Genomic DNA, 26522 nt, shown 5'->3' with positions numbered 1-26522 from the left:
GAAGCCACTAGCGAATTTACATGAGAATATGGAGTTAAAATATAACAAATATAATAGAATATGGTAGCAAACAAACGCATACTATATCTTGGTAATGAAGACAAAGAAAATTAAAATGTCATTCAAATTTTTAATGAGAACTTTTTAGTGCCATTACATGAGGATCAAGATGCACATCATATTTCGTGTTTTATTGTGTGCATTTTGCAGCAAACAATTGCCATAGCCACTTCTACATACACAGAAGCATCAGTAAAAGATCAATAAAATACAATAAACATTCTGAGATACCCAGAACACAAAAATGCTGCCTGCATGTACAAACATACCAAAATATAAACATATATTGCATAAAATAAACAGTAAAAAAATAACTGCTGAAAAAGACAGGATATATTAGATTTATTGTAGCAGTATCTTAGCTGTAAATACTTTCCCTGGTCCTAAAGAAACTCTCTGGCACAATCATTCAAGGCCTGAGCACTGAAGGGTATAGAATTTTTTTTTTTTTTTTTTTTTTCATATCATAACTGACAGGATCATCAGTGCACACTGAGTCAATTACATTTAATCATTTAACAGACACCATTATTTACAAAGCGACTTACAAATGTCAACTTCAAAAACCATGAGTAGATGTAGGATAACAGTTATGGGGGTACATTCAAGACAGTATAAAGCTGTACTTGTTTGGATGATCATGTCAGTCACAAATTCAAAGACAGCACAGCAGTGCCATGCACATGTGGTAGCAATAACAGATGACTATAGAAACTGGCTGTAAAAAACAGTTCCAGACAGTCAACTGGAACAAGGCAGGTGAATAGCATGGATTAACTGTTTTCAAACACTGTTGACAGAAAAACAGATTAGATGTATGCATAACATCTATTGTTAAAAAAAATAAAAGAGAGCAGCTTAAAAAAAGTCCATCTTCCTGAAGCGGTAAAATGTCCATTTACTGCAGGGTAGAGGAGAGGAAAAGAAGAAGAATGTGATTAATCAAACATTCTTCTCTATAATGTGATGTGTACATGGCTGAACGATGTCCAGGTTGTAAAAACTTGATATGTATCCTGCACATTGTAACCCTTTTCCAAAAGCTACAAAGTTGGTGTTATCTGATTCAGATGCCCTAAATTAAGGGCCTCATTCTCTCCAGATGTCTGTAAAAAGAAAAAAAAGAAAGAAAAAAAATCCTTTATTACCTTACAAATTGAATTGTTCACTACTAAAGGCATTATGCTAACCATCACTGAAAAATCTGCTCTCATAAGAGACTAATTTACTGGCTTCATTAATGGAAGTTCCTGGTAAGGTGGACAAATCTACAAAATATTACATTCATTCTAAAGGGAAAAAAGTTCAAAGAAATAATACTAAAAAAGATTGCCATGTAAGCAAATAAATGATTCCCAGTTTATTTAAATGTTCAAATTTGATCAAATGTTTACTATATTTTTCCCTGAACAGGCAGCAATAAATGCTCAGTGTGCAATGTATAAAAACTCTATATGTACTTAATTTGAAATTATTTATGGATCCTCTTTTATATAGCAGTGCCGTAACCCCCATATACACTGAGAGGGGTAAGTCCTCTTAATAATCAGATATGGCCAAATTGTCCCCCCAATATCTGACATTCCTGATGCTGCTCTGTGGTTCTTCATTACGCACCACTTTGTTTGTTGTTAAGATGACAAATTGTTGTTAAGCTGGTGTGTGTGGTGGGCGTTCTGGCACAATATGGCTGCCGTCACATCATCCAAGTGGATGCTGCACATTGGTGGTGGTTGAGGAGATTCCCCCCTTCCATATGTGAAGCGCTTTGAGGACCCAGAAAAGCGCAATATAAAAGTAACAAATTATTATTATTATTAAAGTTAAAAAATATATATTTTTAAATGTGGGTGGTCAATGTCAAAATGGTTGAGACAAATCAAAGAATGCAAACAAATGAAGATGTTTTGAAGAATGTTAGTAACCAGACAGTTGACGGCACCCATTGAATTATATAGTAGGAAAAAATACAATGGAAGCTACCATCAACTGTCTGGACCAACAGTCTTCAAAATATCTTATTTAAAAGTGAACTATCCATTTAAAAGAAAAAGACAGAACTCAAGTTAATGAGTACTGTGTGCTGTGCTTAATTATTAAGTTTAAGATATAAACAGCTAAACCCCGTAAACCTGGGTGGTTACAGCATCTTGGTTTAGAGATGCCGAGCAAGTAAGAGGCTCACCTGCTTAGGTGTAGGCTTTTGTTTCTGTAAAAAAAAAAAAAAATTATATTAGACAAAATATCTGAGGTTAAAAAGCCTTACCCCAAATAACCTACTTTAATTTTATACAAACTCACAAGCCACATTGATGCTTAAACCATTTTACCTGGTAATGGTACACCATCAGGACTAGAACGACATTCAGTAGTAGAGAGAAAACAAGGACTCCAGAACATGTATTAATGGTACCTTGAAAAAAAAAAATGAAATATTTTGGTTTACAAAGAGATTTGCAGGGAGAGAGAGAAGAATGGCAAGCAAAAATAATTGGTCAGAAAAACCCACAGCTCTCACACTTACTCTGAGCATCTTTTAATGCTTTACCTGTAATAAAAAGGGGAAACCATACAAAAGCATGAGATATAGAAGTCATCGTCAACTTAAAAGATGATACAGTGATATGAGAATTCATGATAAATTATAAAACGTGTGGTTTGTTGGCTTGTGATTTTAAAGATGATCTAATATGGTTAATAGGGGGGGGGGGGGGGGAAATCGATATTTGTTTTTATTGAACAACATTTTTTGTAATTATTGCAATGTACAAAATTATTAGTGATTAGTAAATGGCTATATTAGTAAGATTAGTAATAAGTGACAATGCACAAACTGTGGAAATTGTATTAGTGCACCTGCTAAATCTACTATCTACTCAGCCAATCATCAGCAAGTCAATGAGTACGAGTTTGTATACATAATGTTGACTTTGACCATGGCATGACTGTTTGTACTAGTGTTTCAAAACCCGATGATTTACACTCTCTCATATATGCACAATATGACAGATAGCCTGCCCCAGACCACACTGGATTACACTCCTTCTACACTCTTAGAAAAAGGTTTTATGGGGTTCTATATAGAATCCTAAGGTTCTTGACTCAATGTTAAAGAACCTTAATGCCAAAAAGGTTATATAAAAGAAGAAATGTCTTAAATGATTGCACTATATTTTCATGTTTAAAGTTTTATTTACATTTTTACTAGTGATAAAGTATGTTTACGAGATGTTCAATTCATAAAATGTAATAGAAGTAATGAATTACTTAAAACTAAATCCATAAAATGATCCTATGATTGGAACCCCCTTAAAAAGTTCTGCGCCTGACAGAAATCTATATAGAACGTTTTCTTCTAAGACTAATGCCACCAAAGGCTCAGTCCTATATGTTAAAGTGGCTGCTGAGTGAATACTTAAGGCATTATGCTACTCATTACAGATGAAGCTGCTCTCACAAGAGACAAACTTACTTTCTGTAGATGCTGATGAAACGGTTGACGAATCTATAAAATATTGCATATTCACATTAAAAACAGAATTAATTAAGGCCATAAAAGACTGATCTTCACATATGAGCAAAGCAAGCATATTTGTATCAAATTTGTACTATAATTTTTCTAAACAAAGGTAGGATTTAATGCTTACTGTATAAAATGCAAATGATAATCGTCTTTATGCAACTCTACAGATTCGGGCCTGGTTTCACAGATAGGGTTTAGATTAAGCCAGGACTAGGTCTTAGTTAAATTAGGACATTTAAGTAGCTTTTATAAACGGGCCTTAGAAAAAAAACATTACAGGTGTACATCTTGAAACCAAACAATGGCACTGATATATTTTAAGACATGCCAGTTCAAGTAGCTTTCAGTTAAAACAGCTGAAACATGCATTTTAGTCTAGGACTAGGCTTAAGCCTTGTCTGTGAAACCGGGCATTGATGTCTTCAATACTGAATTTGCTTACTTTCAGGAGCAGTGAAGTTTGGGCTGACCGTTGTTAATGATGGTGAGCCTATGTATTAGAAGACGTGATATGATGTCAATTCAGATGACAGTCAAGGCATCTGCGCTGTAATCTGTTTTGAGTATTTGAATACAATACTGACTTTGCTTACTTTTATGAGCTGTGGTGATTGAATCGACCGTTGTAAAAAATGTTGTGTCTTATGTGATTTAATAGAAATCAGAGTATATTACAGTTAGATTCAACAGAACAATATAATACCAGGCATGTGCTCAGAAAGTGGATATATGTACAAAAATTGTTGACAAAATCTACTATAAAAATACAGTATGTATTTTTTTTAAAAGCCAAGAGCATGTAAATTACAACAGTTTGTGTTATTGCAAAAGAAAAGAAAAAAGAAAAAAAGAAAAAACAGTTTACCATATTACACCATACATTTTACAACACCATATTAATAATTGGGTTTGTTTAGTAGTGGTTGTTTAGTTCATGTAGTTTCAAATAGTTTGATCTAACATAAAACTTTGATTTAAATATTTATATTCATATCCATGTACATGAATGATCTGTTAAAATTGTAATACTTGTGAATGAGTTAAAATATCTGTGTTTGCATATGTGAAAATAAAATAAAAACTGAGTTAGCTTACTTTCAACAGCAGTGATGCTTGGGCTGATCGTTGTTTTGCCTATGTGATTAAAAAAAGCGTATTATATTACACATAGTTTCAACATATAGGAATGATTTCTGTGCTACAGCACACAGAGATGAATGTATAATACTGTGTGTTCTCAGAGAGCTATAGAAATCAGTTTCATGGAAATAATTCAAATTTAACAGTAAGAGTTACAAGAAACATCCAGACCAAATTTCATGACCCAACATCAAAGTCACAGTTTGTGCATATGTATGAAAAATAATCAGTTATCATTTAAATACAACTTTTTTTCATTTTTTTTTTTCACTGTTTTCAGCTTCATATCTGGTTCCGCAAGAATGGTAACAATTAAGTTTAGGATCCAATTCTCACTATTAAATAGTTGCTTATCAGCAAGCAAATTTCTAGGATATTGGCTATTTATTAATACTTATAAATTACACATTAATGCCTTATTCTGCATGACCATATTCTACATCCCTTAACCCTCCCAATACCTAAACTTAACAGCTACCTTACTGACTATTAATACGCAGTAATTAGGAGTTTATTGCGGCAAAAGTCGTAGTTAATAGTTGGTTAATAGTGAGAATAGGACCCTAAACTAAAAGGTGACCAAAACAACAACTCCTTTTTAGAAAGAGGAAGAAAAAAAAAGATACATTGTGGATACAAGGGAGACAAAGTCAAATAACTTACTTTTTGATGGACATTTCAGATCTAAGTAGAAAAGTGAGAGAATGTGAGCAAAATCCGCATTTTTCATTCATAACTACATATTTACCACTCCACACAATTTTGTTTGTATATTAAATATTCTGGCTTATTAAATGTTTTAAGCTACTAATAGATGAAAGTCTTGCCAATGAGATTTATGGTGGCCATTGATCATATTATGAATGAATAAAGGTTGGGCAAAAAGGGAAAGAAACAGGGTAAATGATGAAAGGTTAAATGTCCATACCTGATACTGATCCATTGCAAGATCTTCTGTACATGTCACCGAATACAGTTGCATTAACCCAGCTTACTGTGTAAGCATCTGTGCAATTGAGATCCGCACAAATCGTTTCAAAATTATTTGTAGAAACATTGTTTTGAAAAAAATTCTAGAAGAACAGGAAAATCATGCCGTCAGAAATTATTCTGTTTGATATTCAAAACAGAATGACAGAATATGATAGAAAAAGGGGTATACTCACCAATAGCATTATTTTAAAAGTTAGTAGTATCTTGAATTTCTCCTCATCCTTTTTCTTATTTTTAGTCAAGGATGAACATAAAGTGTTAATTACTGAAAGAAGCTCGTTCTCCTGATAAAACAGTCACACAGGACGCACTGATTAAACAGGAAAATATCATAACCATAACATAACCATTATTATTTACCAAACTCAATTATTTAAACTAAAATCCATACCAGTATAGACTGACTGATAATTGCAGTTTTGCGGCTGAAGTTAATAAATTGTTATATATAATATGTCTGTCTTTTTCTGTACAAATACATACAACATACAACATCACAAGTGGCTAATACTGTTTATTATACACAACTACTAATAAAAGTAAATAAGTAAATAAAAGTCTTCTTATGTTGTTTGCTCTTACCTTTGTTTCAGATGGATACATTTTCATTTCGAATATGTGGTCTTCCAACAACTCATCATACTATGAGGATTCAAAGAAGATACAGTACATGTATACATAATGTACATATTTAAGTAATCATCCAGTCAGTATATATAGTAAATCATAAAATAAACATCCGAAAGGGTGATTAGGATATCATCTTGTATCTTAAGTGATTTTTTTTTTTTTTTTACAATGATTGTAGATTATCCTGATTATTGCATAGCTAGATTTTGTGTAAATAAAGACACCACACTACTACAATAGACATGAATCAAGCACATGGTTGTCAGGTACAACAGTTTACACTTTAGGGGTTATTACACAAAAATATTTGACCATGTACTCTATCGTCTAGTGTATGAATTTACTAAGCTTATTTAGTCATCCAGCAGGATATTTCAGTACAGTATATACAGTGACCTCAACAAGTATTTGGATAACACTTGTAGTAGAAATGTCATTACATTACACTGAAAACATCAAACCAAATGGCATCTGCAAACAAATGATGCTAGAGCCTTTCTAAAGAACTAATTTCACTTGTCTGAACCACTGTTTCAGTCTATTTTAACCTACAGTGGCCTAATAATATATTTTAACCTGGCCACTTTTAGACTGAATTGAATACTGTGTGGAGCAGAAAATATCAAAAACAATGAAGAATAGACTCACCAGATGTGTCTTCAAATCATTAGGCATGCATTCAGATTGGGCATGATGAATATAAATGATGAGTGAAAATGCCTGTGAGGGAAAGAGAAGCAATCAAGTTCCTTCTCTGGACAGGAGAACATTCTCTGGACATTATTTCTATCATTTGAAATAATGTGTATTATAAGTCTGTAAAACACTGTGACTAGGCTTCTTGTAATACAATGTCCAAATAATTTAAACAACACTACATGATCAAACTGAAAGGTTTAAACATTGCATTCCAAGGACCTCTAAGCGAAGAATTAGTGATTATAACTCACAGTGATGAATATCCGGACTTTCCCAGTCATTACGGTGCTTTGTTAAACATTAGAGTTCAGCTCCATATAACACAATGCTTTGCCTTGCTGATGCATAACAAGGGGAACATAGAGGAGAGTCAGAGCAAGAGAGAAAGTATTTAAGAAATGACATCAAAGATGGGCAAAAAATAAATCATATAAATGTAAGATTGACGATTAGCTCATTCTATAATGGACTCAGTTTATTGATTCGTCTAGACAAATGCACTCTTTTATCTTCGTGACTAATGGTTCCACAGAGAGAGAAAAAACATCTAGTGGCCTCTACACTGTAAAAACTAAAGGAGCCTCAAATATCCTGTTGGATACTCAAGGAACTTCAAAATGTAATTTAAGTGCCTCAAAGCTCTTTCTCCTACAGTAGGGTTACTGGAGGAGCATTGACAATCTTTGAGGTTCTTGCTGGAACTTATGGGATCCTTTAAGCACTTTGTATTTAGTTCAGAGGTTCTGGAGTCACCTTTTCATTACCATGAGACCTCGAAGTGCTGTGGGGGAAAATAGAGGAACTTGAATGCGATAAAAGGGTTATTGGAAGATCATTTAACATTTAAGTGGTTCCTGGAAGATCTATTATGTTAAAGCCAGCATCTGGAGGAACCCAATGGTTCAGTGAGGCCAGAATGAGATTATTATTATCCTATTATTATTATTATAGGCTACTTAAGTTTGATTCAGTATACATACCCAGGTGAAAAAGACGTACTATTAAAAATGTACTTGAGTGTGTTTTTAGTAGGCCTACAATACAAATATAGCCTACTTTAATGCATGTTTAATACATTTAACAGTAGCCTATGTCTTTTTCACCTGGGTAGCTTACATTTATTTAGTATCTATAGGCCTATTTTATTGATTAATTTAAACCTTAAACAACAACACTAAATTATAATAATATTAATAATAAGAATTCATTAATTATTATATAGTAATAATAAATTATAGTAATAAATAAAAAAAATTACCTACTTCTTCATAAATTATTATTTGAAGAAGAACCAGGATGAGAAAAGTTTTATTCTGTCACGAAACTGCTGCTCTCTCCTCTGCTGTCGTCACTTCAGTGATGCTCGCGCTGCTCGCGCGCAACAAAGCTCAGCTGATCGACGTCATCGGGAAAGTAACGGCTCCTCTCATCAAAGCTTCCGCCGTTTGTTCGACTCTCCGTTACAAGGTTTGTAAACTCGCCAAATAAATATAAATACAGACAGAGTCTAACGTTACTCACTATATATTCAAACACACATATATATAAACTAAATGTATTATACTACTTTTTTACAGTGTTTACCACTCGTTTATTGCACAGTATCTGGTATGAAGGTTTTAGCCGCGATGCTAACTACTAACGTAAGTTAATGAACAAATGGAAATTATTGACTTATTGTCTTAGATTGATTTAGTCTTTCAATTCAACATATTCTGTAAAACTGTGTCTTCAATTGCTGATATAGCCTAACTAATTTAACTGATTCCTGCTGTTGTAATTGGCGTTTGTTATGAATAACAAAAGCAGCTAACTTTACTTACTAGGCCTACATGTGCCCTCATTCTCTCAAATACCATTTTAAAGCCATTTACTGGTCAATAAATATTATGTTGTGAATAATCAGCTTTGTTCTTTTGTTTCCCCAGAACAACCAGTACATTTCTAAAATAATCTGAACTTTTCAGTGGCAACATTGAATTACAGTAAGTTACCTATACACCACATGCAGGTACTTTATTACTATGAACTTTCTCTGTGTGAAATTGAATTGTTTGACTGTGTACTTTTTTAATCAGTTATTCTCGGAAAATCTTCCCTCATGCTCTCAAATCTCATTCATGTTACTCAGAAAAATAATATCACAGGTTTGGAGCTAATAATGCTATGCATTTTTTATAGGCTATACCTTAATCATATGCATTTGAATATAAGACATTTGAACCCTGAATTTTAACTTCAAGTTTAGTCTTTTTCGACAAAAAAAAGGAAAAAGCTATTATATGGCTTCAGAAGACTTACAACACAAACCATAACACATGAGTTGTGAACTCATTCATTATTTTTAGGATCTTTTCTGGGACATTTTTGGAGCTTAACTATTTTTACATAAATTGTTGCATTGAATTGAACTAGACAAGTGTACATAAGAATATTTTGAATGAATTACAAAACATTTTTATGCTTGTGTTTCATGCAGTGAAATTGAATGGTGACGGGTTGCATTATGCCTGAGATCTGGTTTCGGGTTCCACAGACAGAAAGTCAAACAGGTTTGGAACGTCACAAGGCTGAGGAAATTATTTAATAACTTTAATAACCTTGCTAACAGTAAATTTTGTTCTTTGCAGGGATCTCGGTAAGCTGAAATACAAGTTTGATCAAGAATAAAAATCCTCCTGTAGACCTGAAAATCACTGAAGTGCCTGGACCATCCACCAGAAAAGAGGAAAAACAAACAGAAAAGGAAGCTGATGCACCTTTTCACTTTTCTAACTCGTTAAGTACCTCACGTGTCTCTTGTGAAGATTTTATAATTGATTGCATTTTATGTTGCAGTGAGTAAAGGTGCATCACATTTGTGAATTTCATGAAATTACACAGGCAAAAAGGTCCATTGACCATTGTCAGCAGTGTAGCGATGTAATGTATGAAGCACCACACAAAATTGCTGATCGTGTGGATTCTTATTGAAATGACTGAATTCACCAGTGAACATTCACAGAACAACAGATAATTTTACTGCACCTTAACTCTGTTAAAATGGAAAATGTTTTCTGCTTGTTGTGACATAAGGAATACTGTTTCCGGGTCGAAGCCTCTACTTCTGCTTCCTCTATCTTGTTTCTAGATATTGAGAATACTCAACAACCATTTATGGGAACTGTTGATTCAAGTCACACATTTAAGCTTTTCAAAAGCCATGGTGTACATTACAGTCTCCAGTCTCACGGCATCCCAGACTTCAACATTTTATGATTCAAAATAGCTGAATAACTAAACCATCTGAGATTTCGGAATAGAGATAAAGGTTAGGATCATAATTTTCAGGAATATTACAGCACAATGAGTGCATATTAGCACTGTTTGTTGTTTGTTTTTGGCATCTGATAGAGCTTTTGGACTTGGAAACAGTGACGTCAGACTTAACAAGCAGACTGAAACACATGTTTTAAAATTAAGTGAAGATGGACATTTTTAATTAGTCAATTTTAATTTTTTACATTGATTTATTACTTGGAACATGTTTTTTCCATGCATTTTGTTGAGATGTCTTTTCTTAGCCTATTGTATACACATGGTTGATTATTCATGTTACTTATGTATTATACTTTTTTTTGTGTGTGTGTGTATTCATTGATATTAATCTATTACTAGCTTTTTTTTCCAAGTGCATGGAAGTGTATGTATTAAAATGGATCTAAAATATGTAATAAACAATTCTTATTTTGTATTTGGTTCAGTTTGTTTATTATAATAGAAGTTAATGGTGGTAACCATAGTAACAACATGAAATTAATTTAATAAAAATAAAATAAAATTGAAATTTGGTTCCTGGAGGCACCCACAGTGGTTCCACACAGTGCCTTATATAAGAGTTCCTCAGGAAACCTGTGTGGTTCCTCAGAGAACTGCCCCTTTTTAAAGGGTGCCTAGAGGATCTACAGACGGTTCCGCCGGTGTGGCAAAGTGAAGAACCCCAAAAGGTTCCTCCAGGCACCTTTTCTTTTTACAGTGTAGAGTAACTTTTCTAATGGATTTTCACTTAAAGGACACGCATGTATATGCAGCAATGAGTGCAAACTTCAAGGGTATTAACAAACACTAATATTACTGAACTGGAAAGAGTGTACGCAGTTATAAATCCTCTGAAGTTGTCAACCAAGTATACATAAGTAATTTAAGCATTAATATGCTAATATGACATTGTTTGTTTCATTCCACTATTATATACTTATACTCTTTTTATTTATTTTGCACTGTTATTTTTCAGAACCATTTGCACTAATAGTTATAATACTGTATTTTATTTTTATTTTATTTGCACTATTGCACTGTTGTTATTATTATTTTTTGTACTTATGTATACTTTTTACTGGCTGCATTGAGCATTGAGCATGCTTGTGACAAAAGAATTTCCTTCGGGATAAATAAAGTTTATCTTATCTTATCTTATCTTATCTTATCTTATCGTTTCTTAATATCAGTAAGGACAAATGCATGCATGTGACACAACATCTGTATTTCTCAACTCCAGTCCTTGGGACACACCTCCAAGAATGTTTCAAATGTCTCCCTATTTAATTTAGTTTATTTAGGTGTTACAATAAGTGAGACATCTAAAACATTCTGGAAGGTGTGTCACTATGGACTGGATTTGAGAAACAAAGAACTACGCCACATTAATACCTGTAAAGTAACCAGAGGGACTCAAATATCAATGAAAGTGCAATGAAGCACTGGGCCCGTCACTACAGCACAGATTAGTGTAATGCATATTGATCCCTCACAAGGGTTTTAACATTTAGGCCTGGTTTCACAGACAGGGCTTAGATAGGATTAGGCCTTTGTTCAATTAGGACATTTAAGTATCTTTTATAAACATGACTTAGAAAAAAAAAATGACTGGTGTTGTGCATCTTGAGATAAAACAATTATCTTGTCTGTGAAACTGGGGGTTAGTGTTATGGCACCTTACATTTTGATGACACTGGCACATGCTGTTGAACTTGGAAGTTGTGGCACATCCAATGACATTTTGCAATTGGCATGTGCCACGGGAAGTTGCCGCTGGACTGTGAAGCATTTTCAGTGGCACATGCCGCTTAAAAGTTATGGTGCAATAGGGATGAAACGTTTGATATTGAAAAAAGAAAAACGTTTTCATAATTGCTTGCTTACTAATTTTTGTATTCATTCACTAAGCCTTATAATGCATGACAGTTAAGTGCACAATATGAAGAAGAAGAGAATTGGAGCGGTCACAGAAAAAACTTTGTCACGTGTGGAAAAACGCACTAAGAACTGTACAGTAATCACACCTACAAATGCAACTATAGTGTAGATGTATAGGGCAATTCCACGCAAAACTGTCACATCCATAACGCCAACACAATGCCATGGTATTTAGTTGGCGTTATGGATGTGACAGTTTTGCGTGGAATTGCCCTATACATACACTTAAATAGACACTTGTAGCTGATTGCTAAAGTTGTTTTAAAGTCGGCATGAAACGGAAGTTGCGAGTGTCTTTTCTTCCCTATTGTGTACATATGTATATATATATACAGTGTATATATATATATATATATATATATATATATATATATATATATATATATATATCCAATGAAACGCTTCCTTGGATGTTTGTGGTTTGCTATTGCTGTGATGTCATGTGAGCAACAGGTTTTCCCTCCTTCACACTAGTCAACAAGTCATCAGAGATGAGAAGAGATGTCTTTGCAAGAAGGAGTGGAAGTTATTTTGATTAAAGATTACGAGCACTCATGAAATAAAAAAATTATAATAATGATGTGCACTGATAAATCATTTTTAATAGCCAAAATACTGAAATTTCATGGTGACTTTAAGATCATACAATGACAGTTTACAGACAATTTACAAATATTTGTATTTGTATATTTTGATTAAAGGTTACAAGCGCTCATGAATTTAAAAATTAATATTGGTGAGCACAGTGCACTGATAAATCATTTTTAGGCTAGGCTACTGCAATTTCATGGTGATTTAAGACAAGACAATGTACATATTATATTTGCATGCTTTTTTCTAATATTGTTGCATTAGTATAATAAAGCCAAAGTCTAGTCATTATTTTGATTAGATTTTTAGGCCTACAACAGATGTTGTGATTATCTCACTGAGGAGACAGTCTCGCGTATCCAGACCTTCAAGACTGACGGCAGAAGGTAAGTCTGCGTGAGTGACTGAGACCCTGCTTGTTGTCACCACAAACACAACTAGCCTATCCTTCATTATGGTCAGTGGTAGAACTTTTTATACTGTAACATGTTCTACAGACATTGGATAGGAATGGCAGCACCCGTCCCGTGCTCTCACTCAAAACTCTCTAAAACCCCGTTAACCACCCGGCGGCAACATGAATCGATCGATCTCATTCATTTTCCCACAAAGGACAATGAACAGACAACTTCAACAATGAATTATACGTGCAGACAAACAGCTCGATGGCCTCAGAGCTGGCTACTGCAACGGATAGGCTACATGTCCTAAAGGTAGGCTAGCCTCTGTGCAATATTATTAAGCATGCAACATCAGACATACATTTTTTTTAAATAAATGTCAGTACTTTGTGATTACAAATATCATACGTTGGGGAAATGCCTACTAAGTTACTGCCAAACAAAAGAATGAAAACCTCGTTTCGCACAAAAATCTACTCATGCTCCCCAGAACATGCCGTCAGGTGTGCAGCAGCCGTCAACAGCGAGTGTCAGTGGCAAGAAAACGTCAGTTGTCATTCCACTCAATATTAATACCGATACTGTCGGCTTTAATGTATCAAACAGTCGCACACAGGACAGAAAAATCCGGAAAAGTAGCATAATATATAACTACCCAAACAATAGCTTTAGCATTTGTATTAATATTTAAGAAGCAAATAAATCAATGTTATAATAATAAAACCCCAATGGAGATTTTAATTCGAAAATCATACATCTAATAGCACTCTCTCAAATATACGCCTTACCTTTCAGCCGCCTTGTCTTGATCTGCTGCAACATACTTTCGCTTTCCAGCCTGAAGCAACGAGCCCCCCTTGTGTTGCTGGGAGTTTAAAATCCCCCTAAGATACCAGACAGGAAACGGGAGAAAGTGACGGAGTGGAATATTTGTGTTTATTTAGAGTAAACGATGTTCTTACGTAGCGTGGGTTTAGGCTACTGTGCTAAGAGCAGTGCTGTTTAAAAACCAACCGCAACTTTAGGCGCAATCTCTCATTGACAAATGGAGAAAAGTCCCCACCCCCTTTGGCGGCACCGTTTGCTCCTGACTTCTAATGTCAATCAAACTTTTTTTGTTTAGCAACGTGTAATATAAAAGTAATACGTAGGAAAGAAGTCACAGGAATACCTCAAATTTCATAGCAATATAAATAATTTTATTTGACCTTATTTACCTAAAGTGTCTCTCCAACAGTTAAGTTTGTCACCTACAAAGGTAGTCAAACTCTGCTTGAACACATATAGGCCTACTCATGTTTCCCTGAGATGTTCATATAGGCTACAAGAAGCCATTTGAAAGGCAAATATAAATGACAATTACGAATTACAATATAATTGAATATTACAATAACAGAACAATTCAAAGTTGTTCCTTCTTAAAAAAAAAAAAAAAAAAAAAATCGGTAACAATACTTTGCTATATTTTAAGTAGTGGCCAAAAGTGATGTCCAGCCTAGGAAAATAAACATTTATTTGAATCACCCTTTATTCGAACATTATTAAAAACTTTTGTCAGCCTATTGCGTAGTTGGGCTTGGAGTCAATTGTTTTATTTGTGATAACGCAATGAATTGTGAACAATTTGCTAAATTGTGCTGACATAATTTTTGGCCTGGCTGTCATACAAACAAATTATGAACACATGCAAAAATGAGAGAACCAACAAAATATTAATAACTGATCGTGTTGTAGTAAACATATGGGATTTTTTTTTTTTTTTGTATAGTTTATAAAAACCTGTAGCTATTGTTTGGCTTTGTGCCAAATAAATTTTTTCAGATAAATACTTTAACCAAGTTTAGAGTTTTGTTCTTCCTCATATTTAAAATATTTGGAAAATAATGAAAAGTTCCTCATTTTGATGGTTTAATCAAACTTGTAGGGTCATTAAAAACAAATATCCCATCCGGATATCACTTAATAGTAATCACAAATAGTATGCTGCTATTCAGTTCCCAAGAATTCTCTAATGCATTACTTTACTGAGCTGCATCAGCTGTCAGTCTTAATGGATCATCCTTTTGGCAAGTTAATCCATTAAACATCTGGCAAGAGACTGACGCCATGTCATATCTGATAACGTCACTTCACAGATTTTTTTTCTTCTTCAAGGTTTGTCTGGTCAGCACGGCACAACATCATTTCAGCAGAGCACCGGACATCGACACCAATGAGAATGCTATAATTGATAGGTTTTTTTTTTTTCGGGTACTGTAGACCTCTTTGGTTACAGAGACAGATGTAATTACCTCAAATGATCAATTTAGAGTTATCTGACAACTGCTAAAGACATTTTATGTCTGATATTCCAAAAGAGAAAAAAACACAGCTGATTTCTTAAATGGAGGGGGAAATCTTCCTTGCCAGCAAAATAATCTTCTCTTCAAATTAATTTACAAAACAATGAAATTCAACACACACATTAAAAGCTACACTACACTACAAGAAAAAACTTTGTATCTTATTTACTCCTAAAAGGTTTGTAGTAGTACATTTAGGGTACAATATAACTACTCTATGGTATGAATTTGCACCTTTTGGTGGATTATAAGGAACAAAAATTGTCCCTTTATCACATATTTTTTCTCACAGTGAATAAAAATAACACCATATTAGTATGAAAGCTGTTGTGAGAGATTTAAACCTGTAGCGGAAACCACACAGCCTATTTTCATAACCACACCCTGGAAAGGCAAATATGTCAACAAACTTGAACTCACACAATAAGAGTCAGCAATCAGGCAGACAAATGTAATTCCTCAGGACACCTATTTTAGTGATATATTGTATACAGAAAACCGCCATAGCAAATTAGCAAAACCAGAAACTCTAGTTATTTTCAGTATTGACAATAAGATAGCTCCAATATATAGCAGACTCATACCTACAAACATCAAAGAATTAAATATAAAATCCACAAATTACATAAATAGGAACCAGTCTTCAAACAAATGTGCATCCAGTCTTCCCGTAAGAATTTTATGACTGCTTGGCAGGGTTGGCTTTTGTTGCTTCCTTGAAGCCTGGGCTCAGCAGAGACATAAGATCCATCATGGCTTGACTGATTTGAGAGCCAAATTTATGAGAATCCTATAAACAAGAAAAAATAGAACACTGCATTTTAGTTTCTATACAGGAGTACAAGAGACTGGATTATGTGCAAAATAGCATAATTTTAGAAATACATAATATCTGAGAATACTGAATTCTTTAAAGTCTAACTGTGCTTACATGGTAGATTTTTTGTTTTTGTTGTATGGTCTCAATTTGAATTCAAAATAACAATGAAGAGAAAAACTGTCCAACTGCTAGCTGGTAAAGTTCAATTATATGTTATATTATGTTGTCATGCAGATCTGAGTCAACAAAATCTGGGTCTATTATATAGAAAAAACGATACTGGAGGATCTGAAACACAAGATGCATAAATCAAAGATACGGACACTAATCCTTACTAAACTCAAGTGCATCATGGTTTTCCAAAATAAGATTATTTGCTCTTTTATTTAATATTCTAAATAATAATTGATTATAGATTATAACAAGCATTTTTAATTGTCAGTCTAGACACATTTTATACAATAAAAATTTGAATTTTAAATCTAGATGATGAGGGAAGAGCCTTTATGAAAACTGTCCGTTTATAATCACTAAGCTACTATATGTGATTTTCAAGTTGAAATAGTGTATAACACATAACAGTGACTGTAAAATATTGTTATAGTGTTAATTAAGTAAATAAATTGTTACCGTTATTTTACATGTATGCATAATGGATTCTATATTAGCCAATCAGATGTGATTACATCATTACATGGGGATTAGTTCATTGCTTGTTACGTTTAGCGGCAGATGCTTGCAGGCTCCGGTGCAGATGGTTGTATACAAACCCATCGGCGCTGGGCAAGAGCATAAAACCCCCGCTGTTGTACAAGTGTGTCTTAAGAAGTAAAGTAAAGTTCCTGAAACGGATTCTCTTTAATGTGTGCTTCTCTTCACAAGTCCACGGACACTGATAACCCAAACACGAGAAAGCACAACAATATGTATTTTAGGTATGGGAATGGCATGTGTTGAGTTTTGATATTTGGATAGGGTCATTGGGCTAGTTGGGCTAGTTTGGATTGGCCTTTGGGCTGGTTTTGTTACACAGACCTGGCAACCAGGTGTTTGTACTTTACTTGTTTAACTGCTTTATATAAATTATTATATTGAGAATTTGGTAAAAATTGTAATACTTTATTATGTTTAAAGGTCCCATTGCATGGATTATTTTATTATTTTAGAATGTTTCCTGGGGTGCCCTTATAATGTTAGTATGTTTTTTAGATCAAAAGTTGTTATAATTTAGAAAAAAAAGGCATATTTCCTAGCCTGATTTTAGCCTCTGATTTGAACGCTCTGTTTGAAGGGGCGTGTCTGCTGTGAGACTTCAGTGTAAACACACTGCTGTGATTGGCTGACATGCTTGCATATGAAATATCTAGCTTTACATGTGGAACTCTCTCGAAAACTTTTACTATTACAGCTATTATACGTTTTACTATTACAGCTATCGGGATTAACGAATCGTGAGAAGTTTTAAGTATTTAGATCTATTCCCATCACATAAAAAGGTTGCAGTGATGAGCATTGAGCAGATGACAGCCTGTTGATCGCGTGAATGTAGATCTTATCATTGCAATGCAGTTTCTGCACTCTCACTAATGATTTCACCAATGCAAACATGAGGTAAGTACAGTAAGAGCTTCGTTGTGCAGTGTAACAGCATCATTGATTTCATAACGAGTTTTGGCAAGTGTCCAGATAAACTCGCGCTGTGTGATTGACAGCTTGGGTGATTGGAAAGGGATTGTTCTTTGATCGCTTTCTGTATTAATCACAGTTTAAGTAAGATTATTTTCATCCTACTAAGAGAAACGACGTGAAGTTCGTTTAGTCACTGGCTTGATTTACTGATCCATAAACAGTGTTGAACGACTTTGAGAGAAAGATTATCTGTCTGAACTTGAACAATTACACATCAGAAATTCACATAACCCACTGGTTCTTCAGAGGCTCGGATGATGGAACTAAAAAAATACTTTTGTGTTCATTTGTACATCCAAACACTGAGCAACTGCCATGCTCCGCTCGTTTGCAAGCCATGATGTCTCTCGAGGAAAAACCAATATCGCGCAGCTCATTTTCTCATGGGCGGGCCAAATGCTTTTTGCGGGCAAAGAAGAGAAAGGGGAGGTAACCTTTCCCCTTATGACGACATAAGGGGAAGATTTCTAGATTCGCCAGTCTGAGCTTTCATTTTCTCAAAAATACCCAGGGCTTGGTTTACACCCATCAAAACGTCTAGCCACTGGGGGACCATAGGCAGGCTAGGGGAACTGATATTAAGGTTAAAAAAAAACTCATAAAAGTGAAATTTTCATACAATGGGACCTTTAAGTTGAACTGGATACTGTTATTAAAGGTGCCCTAGAATGGATTATTTTATTATTTTATAATGTTTCCTAGTGTGCCCTTATAATGTTAGTATGTTTTTTAGATCAAAATTTGTTATAATTTAGAAATAAAAGGCATATTTCCTAGCCTGATTTTATCCTTTGATTTGAACACTCAGTTTGAAGGGGCGTGTCTGCTGTGAGACTTCAGTGTAAACGCCCTCTGCTGTGATTGGCTGACATGCTTGCATATGAAATATCTGGCATTAAATGTAGAGCTATCAGGAAAACTTTTACTATTACAGCTTTTATAAGTTTTTACTATTACAGCTATCGGGATTAATAAATCGTGAGAAGTTTTTTAAGTATTTAGATCTATTCCCGTCACATAAAAGGTTGCAGTGAGCATTGAGCAGATGACAGTCTGTTGATCGCGTGAATGAAGATCTTATCACTGCAAAGCGATTTACTGATGCATAAATAGTGTTGAACGACTTTGAGAGAAAGATTATCTGTCTGAATTTGAACAATTACACATCAGAAATTCACATAACCCACTGGTTCTCCAGAGGCTCGGATGAAGGAGCTAAAAAATATATGTTTGTGTTCATTTGTACATCCAAACACTGAGCAACTGCCATGCTTCGTTCGCTCGTTTGCAAGCCACAATGTCTCTCGAGTAAAAAAACAATATCGCGCTGGATCTAAATAACACAGTGTAAATTACCGTTAGTAAAATCACTACTTACCGCTTGCGGGAATATAACGTTAGTTGAAATTGCCCCCTTCGTCAGTATGAGACGCCGAGAGAAGCCTGGCTGCTTGATATTGTTCCAGGTTAGAAAAAAAGTCCGCGGTGAAATGGGCAGAGCAACTAACAACTTCGAATTAAACTGTAGCGGTATCCGATTATATATAGATAGATTATAGATAGATCTGCCATTTTCCCTATGATCCTCCTCCTGCTTGTTTCTTCACCTGCAGAACTTCTGATGATTCGGCTGTGCAGTTTCGCCTGGCACTGAGCATGGGCTAGCATATGCAAATTTTTGGAGGCGTACATATTAATGATCCCAACTGTTGCGTCACAGTTGGTGTTATGTGGAGATTCGCCTGTTTTTCAGGGGTGTTTTTCAAAAACGAGATTTAAATAAGAAAGAGAAAACTATGGTGTTTGAGACTCACTGTATGTCATGTCCATGTACTGAACTCTTGTTATTTAACTATGCCAAGATAAATTCAATTTCACATTCTAGGGCACCTTTAAGACAATTTGCAGTGCAGAACAAGGAGTCAAAATAATGTCATGATCCGGACATTAAAAATATTTTTGTAAAAAGACAAGCAATTCATTGTTCTGGAGTTATGCTTTACACTTACAGTCTCTGTGCAGGAGCGCTTGCAGGACACATGGAAGTTGATCATTTCCTCTCCCATGATGATGTAAGAGACACCGTAGCCATCATCAGCCACCTTACACAGAAACAAAACACAAACACAGTAAACAAATGAGTGCCTCTACTAGACGCTGGGCCGAGTCAGTCTACCTCGTAGTTGATAGTTACCCAGCAGCTGTCTGGCTAATTTTTTACATTTGGCTGTATGAATAATTCACAAAAAGATTACCGATTGTTTCCAACGGCAATTGTTGCACATTAAAGTATAAAAATAGATTTATTTTCGCTAGCTGATCACAAACGTTGGCCGGAGTGAGATCCAATCAAAGCTTGTGTTGTTACCTTGTTGATTTGATTTGGCAAATCAAGTTATTCGAGTCTACAACCCAACCTGGAGAGACCGGTGTATCTCGGCAAGACAACGTCAAGATAACATTTGTTTTACAATGATTATACACCCCCATATCTTAATGCTTTTCATATAAGTTGTATTTAAAGACTGCAAGCTATACTTTGCCGTGAATATATGCGTTGTCGTTGATGAGAACAGTAGCCATGAAAAAATTGTTGGTAGTGGAGCAGTAAAGCTAGATCTAATGTTACTTTGCTTAAGCTAATCCAAAATAATAATTCGGTGCATGCACAATGAACTAAGCAAAGAGTATTAAAATACGGGATTTTTTTTATTTTCTTTTTATCTTGATGTATCTTTTCTGTATGTCTTTGTAAAGCGCTTTGAGATGCAACTTTTAAAGGCGCTATATAAAATAAAGTTTATTATTAGGGGCCAAGCACCAAAGGTGCGGAGGCACCTATTGTATCTGTTCCCGTTCTTCTTCTTATTATTATTCCGCTCTTGGAGTCTATGGCAGCCCATAGAACCGCTTGCAGGAAAGTTATGAAATTTGGCACACTGATAGAGGACAGTCCAAACGGTCACCATAGCAAATTTGGTGTCTTAAAACCAATCCCTCTAGCGCCACCAACTGTCCAAAGTTGCACTCATGTTTATGCTAATAACTTTTGAACCACAAGGGCTAGAAACAAAATTGCACCCTATGATGTCATTTTCCGTCATGGCAATTTTTCCGCCAAATAAAATTTTCCGAAAATCCTACTTTTTCGAACTCCTAGGCGGTTGCTCCGATTTTCACGAAAATTGAACCAGATCATCTCCAGACCAAGCCGACAAAAAGTTATGGAATTCAAGTTAATTCGTCAAACCGTTTTCGATAATCGCACAAACAAATTTTACGTAGTGCTTGCGAAAACAGACATTAGGCTGTATCTCCGCAACGCTTTATCGTATTTAGACCAAATTTGGTACATGTCATCACAAGCATGACCTGAGGCTACATGCTGCGTTTCGGCGCAGCACCACCTACTGGTCCGGAGATATGACAAATGGCTATTTTTGCTTATGACTTCTGAACCGTTTGTCCAAAAATCATAAAATTGGTCTCGTTAGATTCAGGGTGTCATGTCGAGTCGACTGATATCCAATTTTACCATATCGGCCATTTTGACTGTCGGCCATTTTGAATTGTGTGCTAAAATGCTGTATTTTTAGAACGCATAAACGGATTGTTACGAAACTTGTTATGGGTCATCAGCACGATGCCCGGAAGAGGCGTGAGAAGTTTCGAACCAGCGCCACCTTGTGGTCAAAAGTTATAATATTTTTTCCAAAAAGGCTAATAACTTCTGAATAAATCTGCCTATTGAAATGCCACTGGTCTTAATAGATTCCTTGGGTCACACTGAAAACATAGATACCAAGTTTACCTTATTTGGCCGAACTTCCTGTCCGCCATCTTGATTTTCATTCAAAACCTACTTTTTCGAACGCCTCCTAGACCGTTTGTCCGATTTTCACCAAAATCGAATCGTATCATCGCCAGACTGTGCCGACTAAAAGTTATGGATTTTGTGTCGATAGACGAAACCGTTTTCGTATAGCGCAGCAGCAAATTTGAGGCATGATGCCAAAAGGACTATTCAGGCTTTATCTCTGCAATGCCTTGACATATTGACACCAAACTTTGTATGTGTCATTGTCACTTCACTCTGACCACGTCACATCAGTTTTGTAACTGCGCCACCTATTGGTCGAAAGTGATAATCAATTAAATCATATTTTTAATTACTTTTTATATGATTTTCAGCCATTTCGCCTAAAATCCTCTTTAAATGTCTTTAATTGCTCATTGTTGCAGTTGTTCTGAGACTTTCAGCCATGTCTTGTCGTCTTATTCTGCTTGGCCCTGATAATTGCTGCTTGCAGCTATATTTATTATTATTATCATTATTAATTACGGGAAAATATTTAAACGGGAAGACAGCGGGAAATTAGCCTAAATAAGGGAGAATCACGGGGGAAACGGAAGGATTGACAGTTATGCGCAGGTTGGTTACAGTAAGCTACAAGTAAGCTAGACTAAATATCAGTTAAAAAGAGCAAACCAAAACAAAGAAATTATTTCAAATCAACTTTATAGTGGTAGTCATGGAGTTATTTAAGCCAATTATGGTAGATTGTCACAGCTTACTTGTAACCTAGGTAAACGTTAGCTTGCTGTAACCAGCCTGCGCATACCTGTCAACCCTCCCGTTTCCCCCGTGATTCTCCTTTATTTAGACTAATTTCCTGCTGTCTTCCCATTTAAATATTTTCCCGTAATTAATAATAATAATAATAATAAACTTTATTTTATATAGCGCCTTTAAAAGTTGCATCTAAAAGCGCTTTACAAAGACATACAGAAAAGATACATCAAGATAAAAAGAAAAGAAAAATAATCCCGTATTTTAATACTCTTTGCTTAGTTCATTGTGCATGCACCGAATTATTATTTTGGATTAGCCTAAGCAACGTAACATTAGACCTAGCTTTACTGCTCCACTACCAACAATTTTTCATGGCTACTCTTCTCATCAACGACAACGTATTCATGGCGAAGTATAGCTTGCAGTCTTTAAATACAACTTATATGAAAAGCATTAAGATATAGGGGTGTATAATCATTGTAAAACAAATATTACCTTGACGTTGTCTTGCCAAGATACACCGGTCTCTCCAGGTTGGGTTGTAGACTCATGGCTTCAGAATGACGCCGGTTCAATGAATAACGTGATTGGCCAAATCAATTCAACAAGGTAACAACACAAGCTTTGATTGGATCTCACTCCAGCCAACGTTTGTGATTATCTAGCGAAATTAAATCTATTTTTATACTTTAATGTGCAACAATTGCCATTGGAAACAATCAGTAATCTTTTTGTGAATTATTCATACAGCCAAATTTTAAAAAAATGATCCAGACAGCTGCTGTGTAACTATCAAATCAAAAACTAAACGAGATAGACGGACTTGGCCCACCGTCTATACCCGTTTATGTGCTGATCAGTTGCTCACCGGACCAAAGCCTCCTCCTAGCGAGATGAACTCAGGGTGGTTGACCAGATCAAACAGCTCCATCTGTTGCACAGGAGTCTGAGAAGTGGAGAGGCGCCAGGGCTCTGACAAAACCTGCATGTCACGTACAGCCACATCAACAAAATAAACAAACAACTTCATGCACACACATGCATGCATTGCTTGCAACTCTTTTCTCCCCCATGAATCCCCTTTATATCATACATGAACATTTTTAACAAATAATTAGCTGCCAATTAATGTGGTTTTGCATGTTTATGCACTAGTTTAGTTAAAGAGTTATTCACTTTTTATTTCTTAGGCTTTTGCAGACTGATCTCATGCAAATGCGTCTCTAGCACGCATTGTGTTTATCGTGCAATGTATACGCGAAAATGAGTTTTTACGTGCATATGATACGCACTTTATTGCGTGTAATAAACTCTCCCTTGTCTTTTGTTGTTCTGTGGATTGTTTGCAAGTGTTTTTGACCCTTTTCCTGGCATGACTACGATTCTGGATTTTCCAGTTAAGCTGCGCTTTGATCTCACTTAGTCTCAGAGCTATCCGTGACAAGATTATCTTATCCTTAACTCTGCAAAATGTACACACAAATCTCTGCATTACAAACACTGACCTCTTTAAGGAAAGGAGACTCTACTCCCAGGTATTTTGAGACCACATATAGGCAGAAGAGATGCCTATCAATGCCAGATCCAGTCATGGCCAAGCGGTAGAGATTCTGATGCTTCTCGGAAGCCTTTCGGAACAGCTTGCGGCAATGTTCTCTGTCCTATGAATAAAAGCAGGCAAAATTAAATAATTGGCATGCGAGATGTTACATGACAGCACAAATCACAGTCACTCAGAAAAGGAGGATGCCAATTATGGAGGATAGTTGCACTTAAAAATAAAATGAAGAAATTAACCATCAATGAATTAATTCAATTATTAATGAAAAAATAAAAATATACATTTTTAATTTAATTATTTAATAAAATGTTTAAAAATAGTTCAATTTTAAATAACATTTTTATAAAGAAAATACAAATTGGTTTTCTTTATTATTTTGCCCAATTATTTTCTTTATACATTAATAAAAAAAAATCAAGTATTGGGCAGTTTGAATATGGGAACAGCCAATGGACTTTTCTCTAACGTTTTAAATCTGAATTAAAAAAAAAAAATTCAATATGTCTTTTTATTTGACCATTTGAAAAGTGATTAATTAATGTATTTTACTGTTATATTTAAAGGTTTACATTTTTATTTTTGAACTGACAAATTGATAATTGATTATTTCATGTTATTTTTAACTGGCATTCATAGCTAATTGGTGCAGTGCTGTCAATAACCAAGACGGAAACTGTAAGAAATTCCAACAAGTCAGCTGAGACATACTGATAAAGTGAAAAGTGCATTATGAACTGCTGATAGGGTTTTCAACAGTTCCTTAAAAAAAATTTGAACAGTAGAAGGAAGTATAAAAAAAAATTAAAATAATAAAAGCATTGACATCACCTCTCCTGCTTCCAGCGCAAGGACAAAGGCACAGCTTTCATTGGAGCAGGAGCGTACGGTCTCAGTGCGACCCTCACGAAACAGACGCGTCATGGAGGCTTCATATGTCAGACAGAAAGTCCCTTTATCCTAGAGGACAACTTCATGTGTAAAACACATTGTATTCATCTGAGCATTCATTATTCAATGAGAGTATGGACACATTTCATGGGACAAATAAGAGGAAATTTCATCCTCAAAAACAACCTCTTAGGAATGTTGAGCTTATGTTTATCAATGTTTAACAATATGTGAAACAATTATGTTGAGACATCATATATCTTTATCATAATCAATGCTTTCGCCTTTGTGTCAAAATGAGTAGCGTGTACAAGTACCCTGTAGTAAGCCAGCTGCAGGGCCAGCTGCACAAATGAATCTGGGCTAATTTTCATTTTCTTAATGCGGCCTTTCCCAAATTCTCTGAAGGGAAACACATGGCAGTCCACATCATCAGCAAGTGCTTGTGCAACAGCAAGGGACTCAGAAACTTGTGTCTGAACCTAGAGAAAGACAGAGGAGAGAAGACATCAGTATGTCTGTGATGGTTTTCATTTATTTTGGTTCTCGAAGAACACTGCTGAATGTTGTATTACTGATGATAACACTCAAAATAAAATTTAGTTGCCAATGTACTGGGGTCATGGTTTAGCATGAAGGAAAATAGAAATTCTAGTTTCTATAGCCATTTTCTTATTCAGTTCTATGGGGAAATGAAGAGAAATACATTTCATATTCGGAAAAGAAAAATATTCCTAAAAGTCAATTGAGTTAAAGAAGCTATAAGAAGATCGCAGTGGATGCAAGCAATTCAGCATCATGATGTTGTAAGGCCAACTTGGAATCTCAGCACTTGTATGACTGCAGAAGACTTTATTTTGCAGATTTTATTACAGGTAATAATATTGTATATTAGTTATTTTGTTAAGTTATTTTGTTCCCCACATTCTTCAGAATTACTCTTTTTGTGTTTTCGCAGAATAAAGAAATATATAGAGATTTGGAACGACGAGTAAATGTAAAAGGCAGTATCCCTTTAAGAATACTTTTATAATGTGTTAGGCTGCGTTTCCCGATAACGTTGTCTCCTAGCGCGCTACGAAGACTCTTAAGGTATAACTTAACTAAAGGTATACCATTTCTAGACGTGTTCCCCGAACCATACCTTAGGAAGCCGCTTAAGATATACCTTCTTACGTGCGACGTTACCAGGTGCTGTCCAGATGGTGCTGAATTGGTTGATATCGAGGGCTCGAGAATCAATTATTCTCTCGTGCAGGGGCTGCTTCACTGCATTATGCGAGAAAGGGGTGTTCTTTATAAAAGAAGCACTTCAGAAATAGTCGAAATTGCATTTATTAGGACTCATGGGATATTATAAAAAATTATCCAAACAAT

General features: G+C 35.1%; 2 protein-coding genes across 10 annotated transcripts in view; both read right to left on the bottom strand.

Moving 5' to 3' along the window:
- Positions 1-116: 116 nt before the first annotated feature.
- LOC309504419 (uncharacterized protein) lies at positions 117-14303 on the bottom strand. 9 transcript variants are annotated; one of them, XM_082177505.1, is made up of 16 exons: positions 14061-14303; positions 7297-7383; positions 6995-7066; positions 6299-6358; positions 5890-6000; positions 5652-5796; positions 5387-5407; positions 4679-4717; positions 4168-4224; positions 4026-4073; positions 3533-3565; positions 2585-2608; positions 2391-2473; positions 2246-2269; positions 1678-1826; positions 117-1166 (listed from the first exon to the last, which is right to left on the bottom strand). In XM_082177505.1, exons 2-15 carry the CDS (start codon positions 7324-7326, stop codon positions 1692-1694), a joined length of 882 nt encoding a protein of 293 aa, XP_082033631.1. In that variant the 5' UTR covers positions 7327-7383; positions 14061-14303; the 3' UTR covers positions 117-1166; positions 1678-1691. The 9 variants fall into 9 exon arrangements, with proteins under 9 accessions (XP_082033631.1, XP_082033630.1, XP_082033635.1 ...); XM_082177504.1 differs by having other exon boundaries at positions 117-1826; XM_082177509.1 differs by lacking the exon at positions 1678-1826.
- A 1766-nt stretch (positions 14304-16069) lies between these two features.
- cpt1a2b (carnitine palmitoyltransferase 1A2b) overlaps positions 16070-26522 on the bottom strand; it is a 49095-nt gene continuing 38642 nt past the window's right edge. The window contains exons 14-19 of the mRNA XM_082177469.1: positions 25463-25627; positions 25086-25214; positions 24202-24357; positions 23565-23678; positions 20133-20225; positions 16070-16404 (exon numbers count right to left, since the gene is read on the bottom strand). Coding sequence (XP_082033595.1) covers positions 16294-16404; positions 20133-20225; positions 23565-23678; positions 24202-24357; positions 25086-25214; positions 25463-25627 — 768 coding nt within the window. The 3' untranslated portion in view covers positions 16070-16293. The remainder of the gene's footprint in view (positions 16405-20132; positions 20226-23564; positions 23679-24201; positions 24358-25085; positions 25215-25462; positions 25628-26522) is intronic.

This window comes from Leuciscus leuciscus (genome assembly GCF_965113295.1).
Source record: "Leuciscus leuciscus genome assembly, chromosome: 1".
Classification (NCBI taxonomy): domain Eukaryota; kingdom Metazoa; phylum Chordata; class Actinopteri; order Cypriniformes; family Leuciscidae; genus Leuciscus; species Leuciscus leuciscus.
This window is presented reverse-complemented; position numbering and strand designations above follow the sequence as displayed.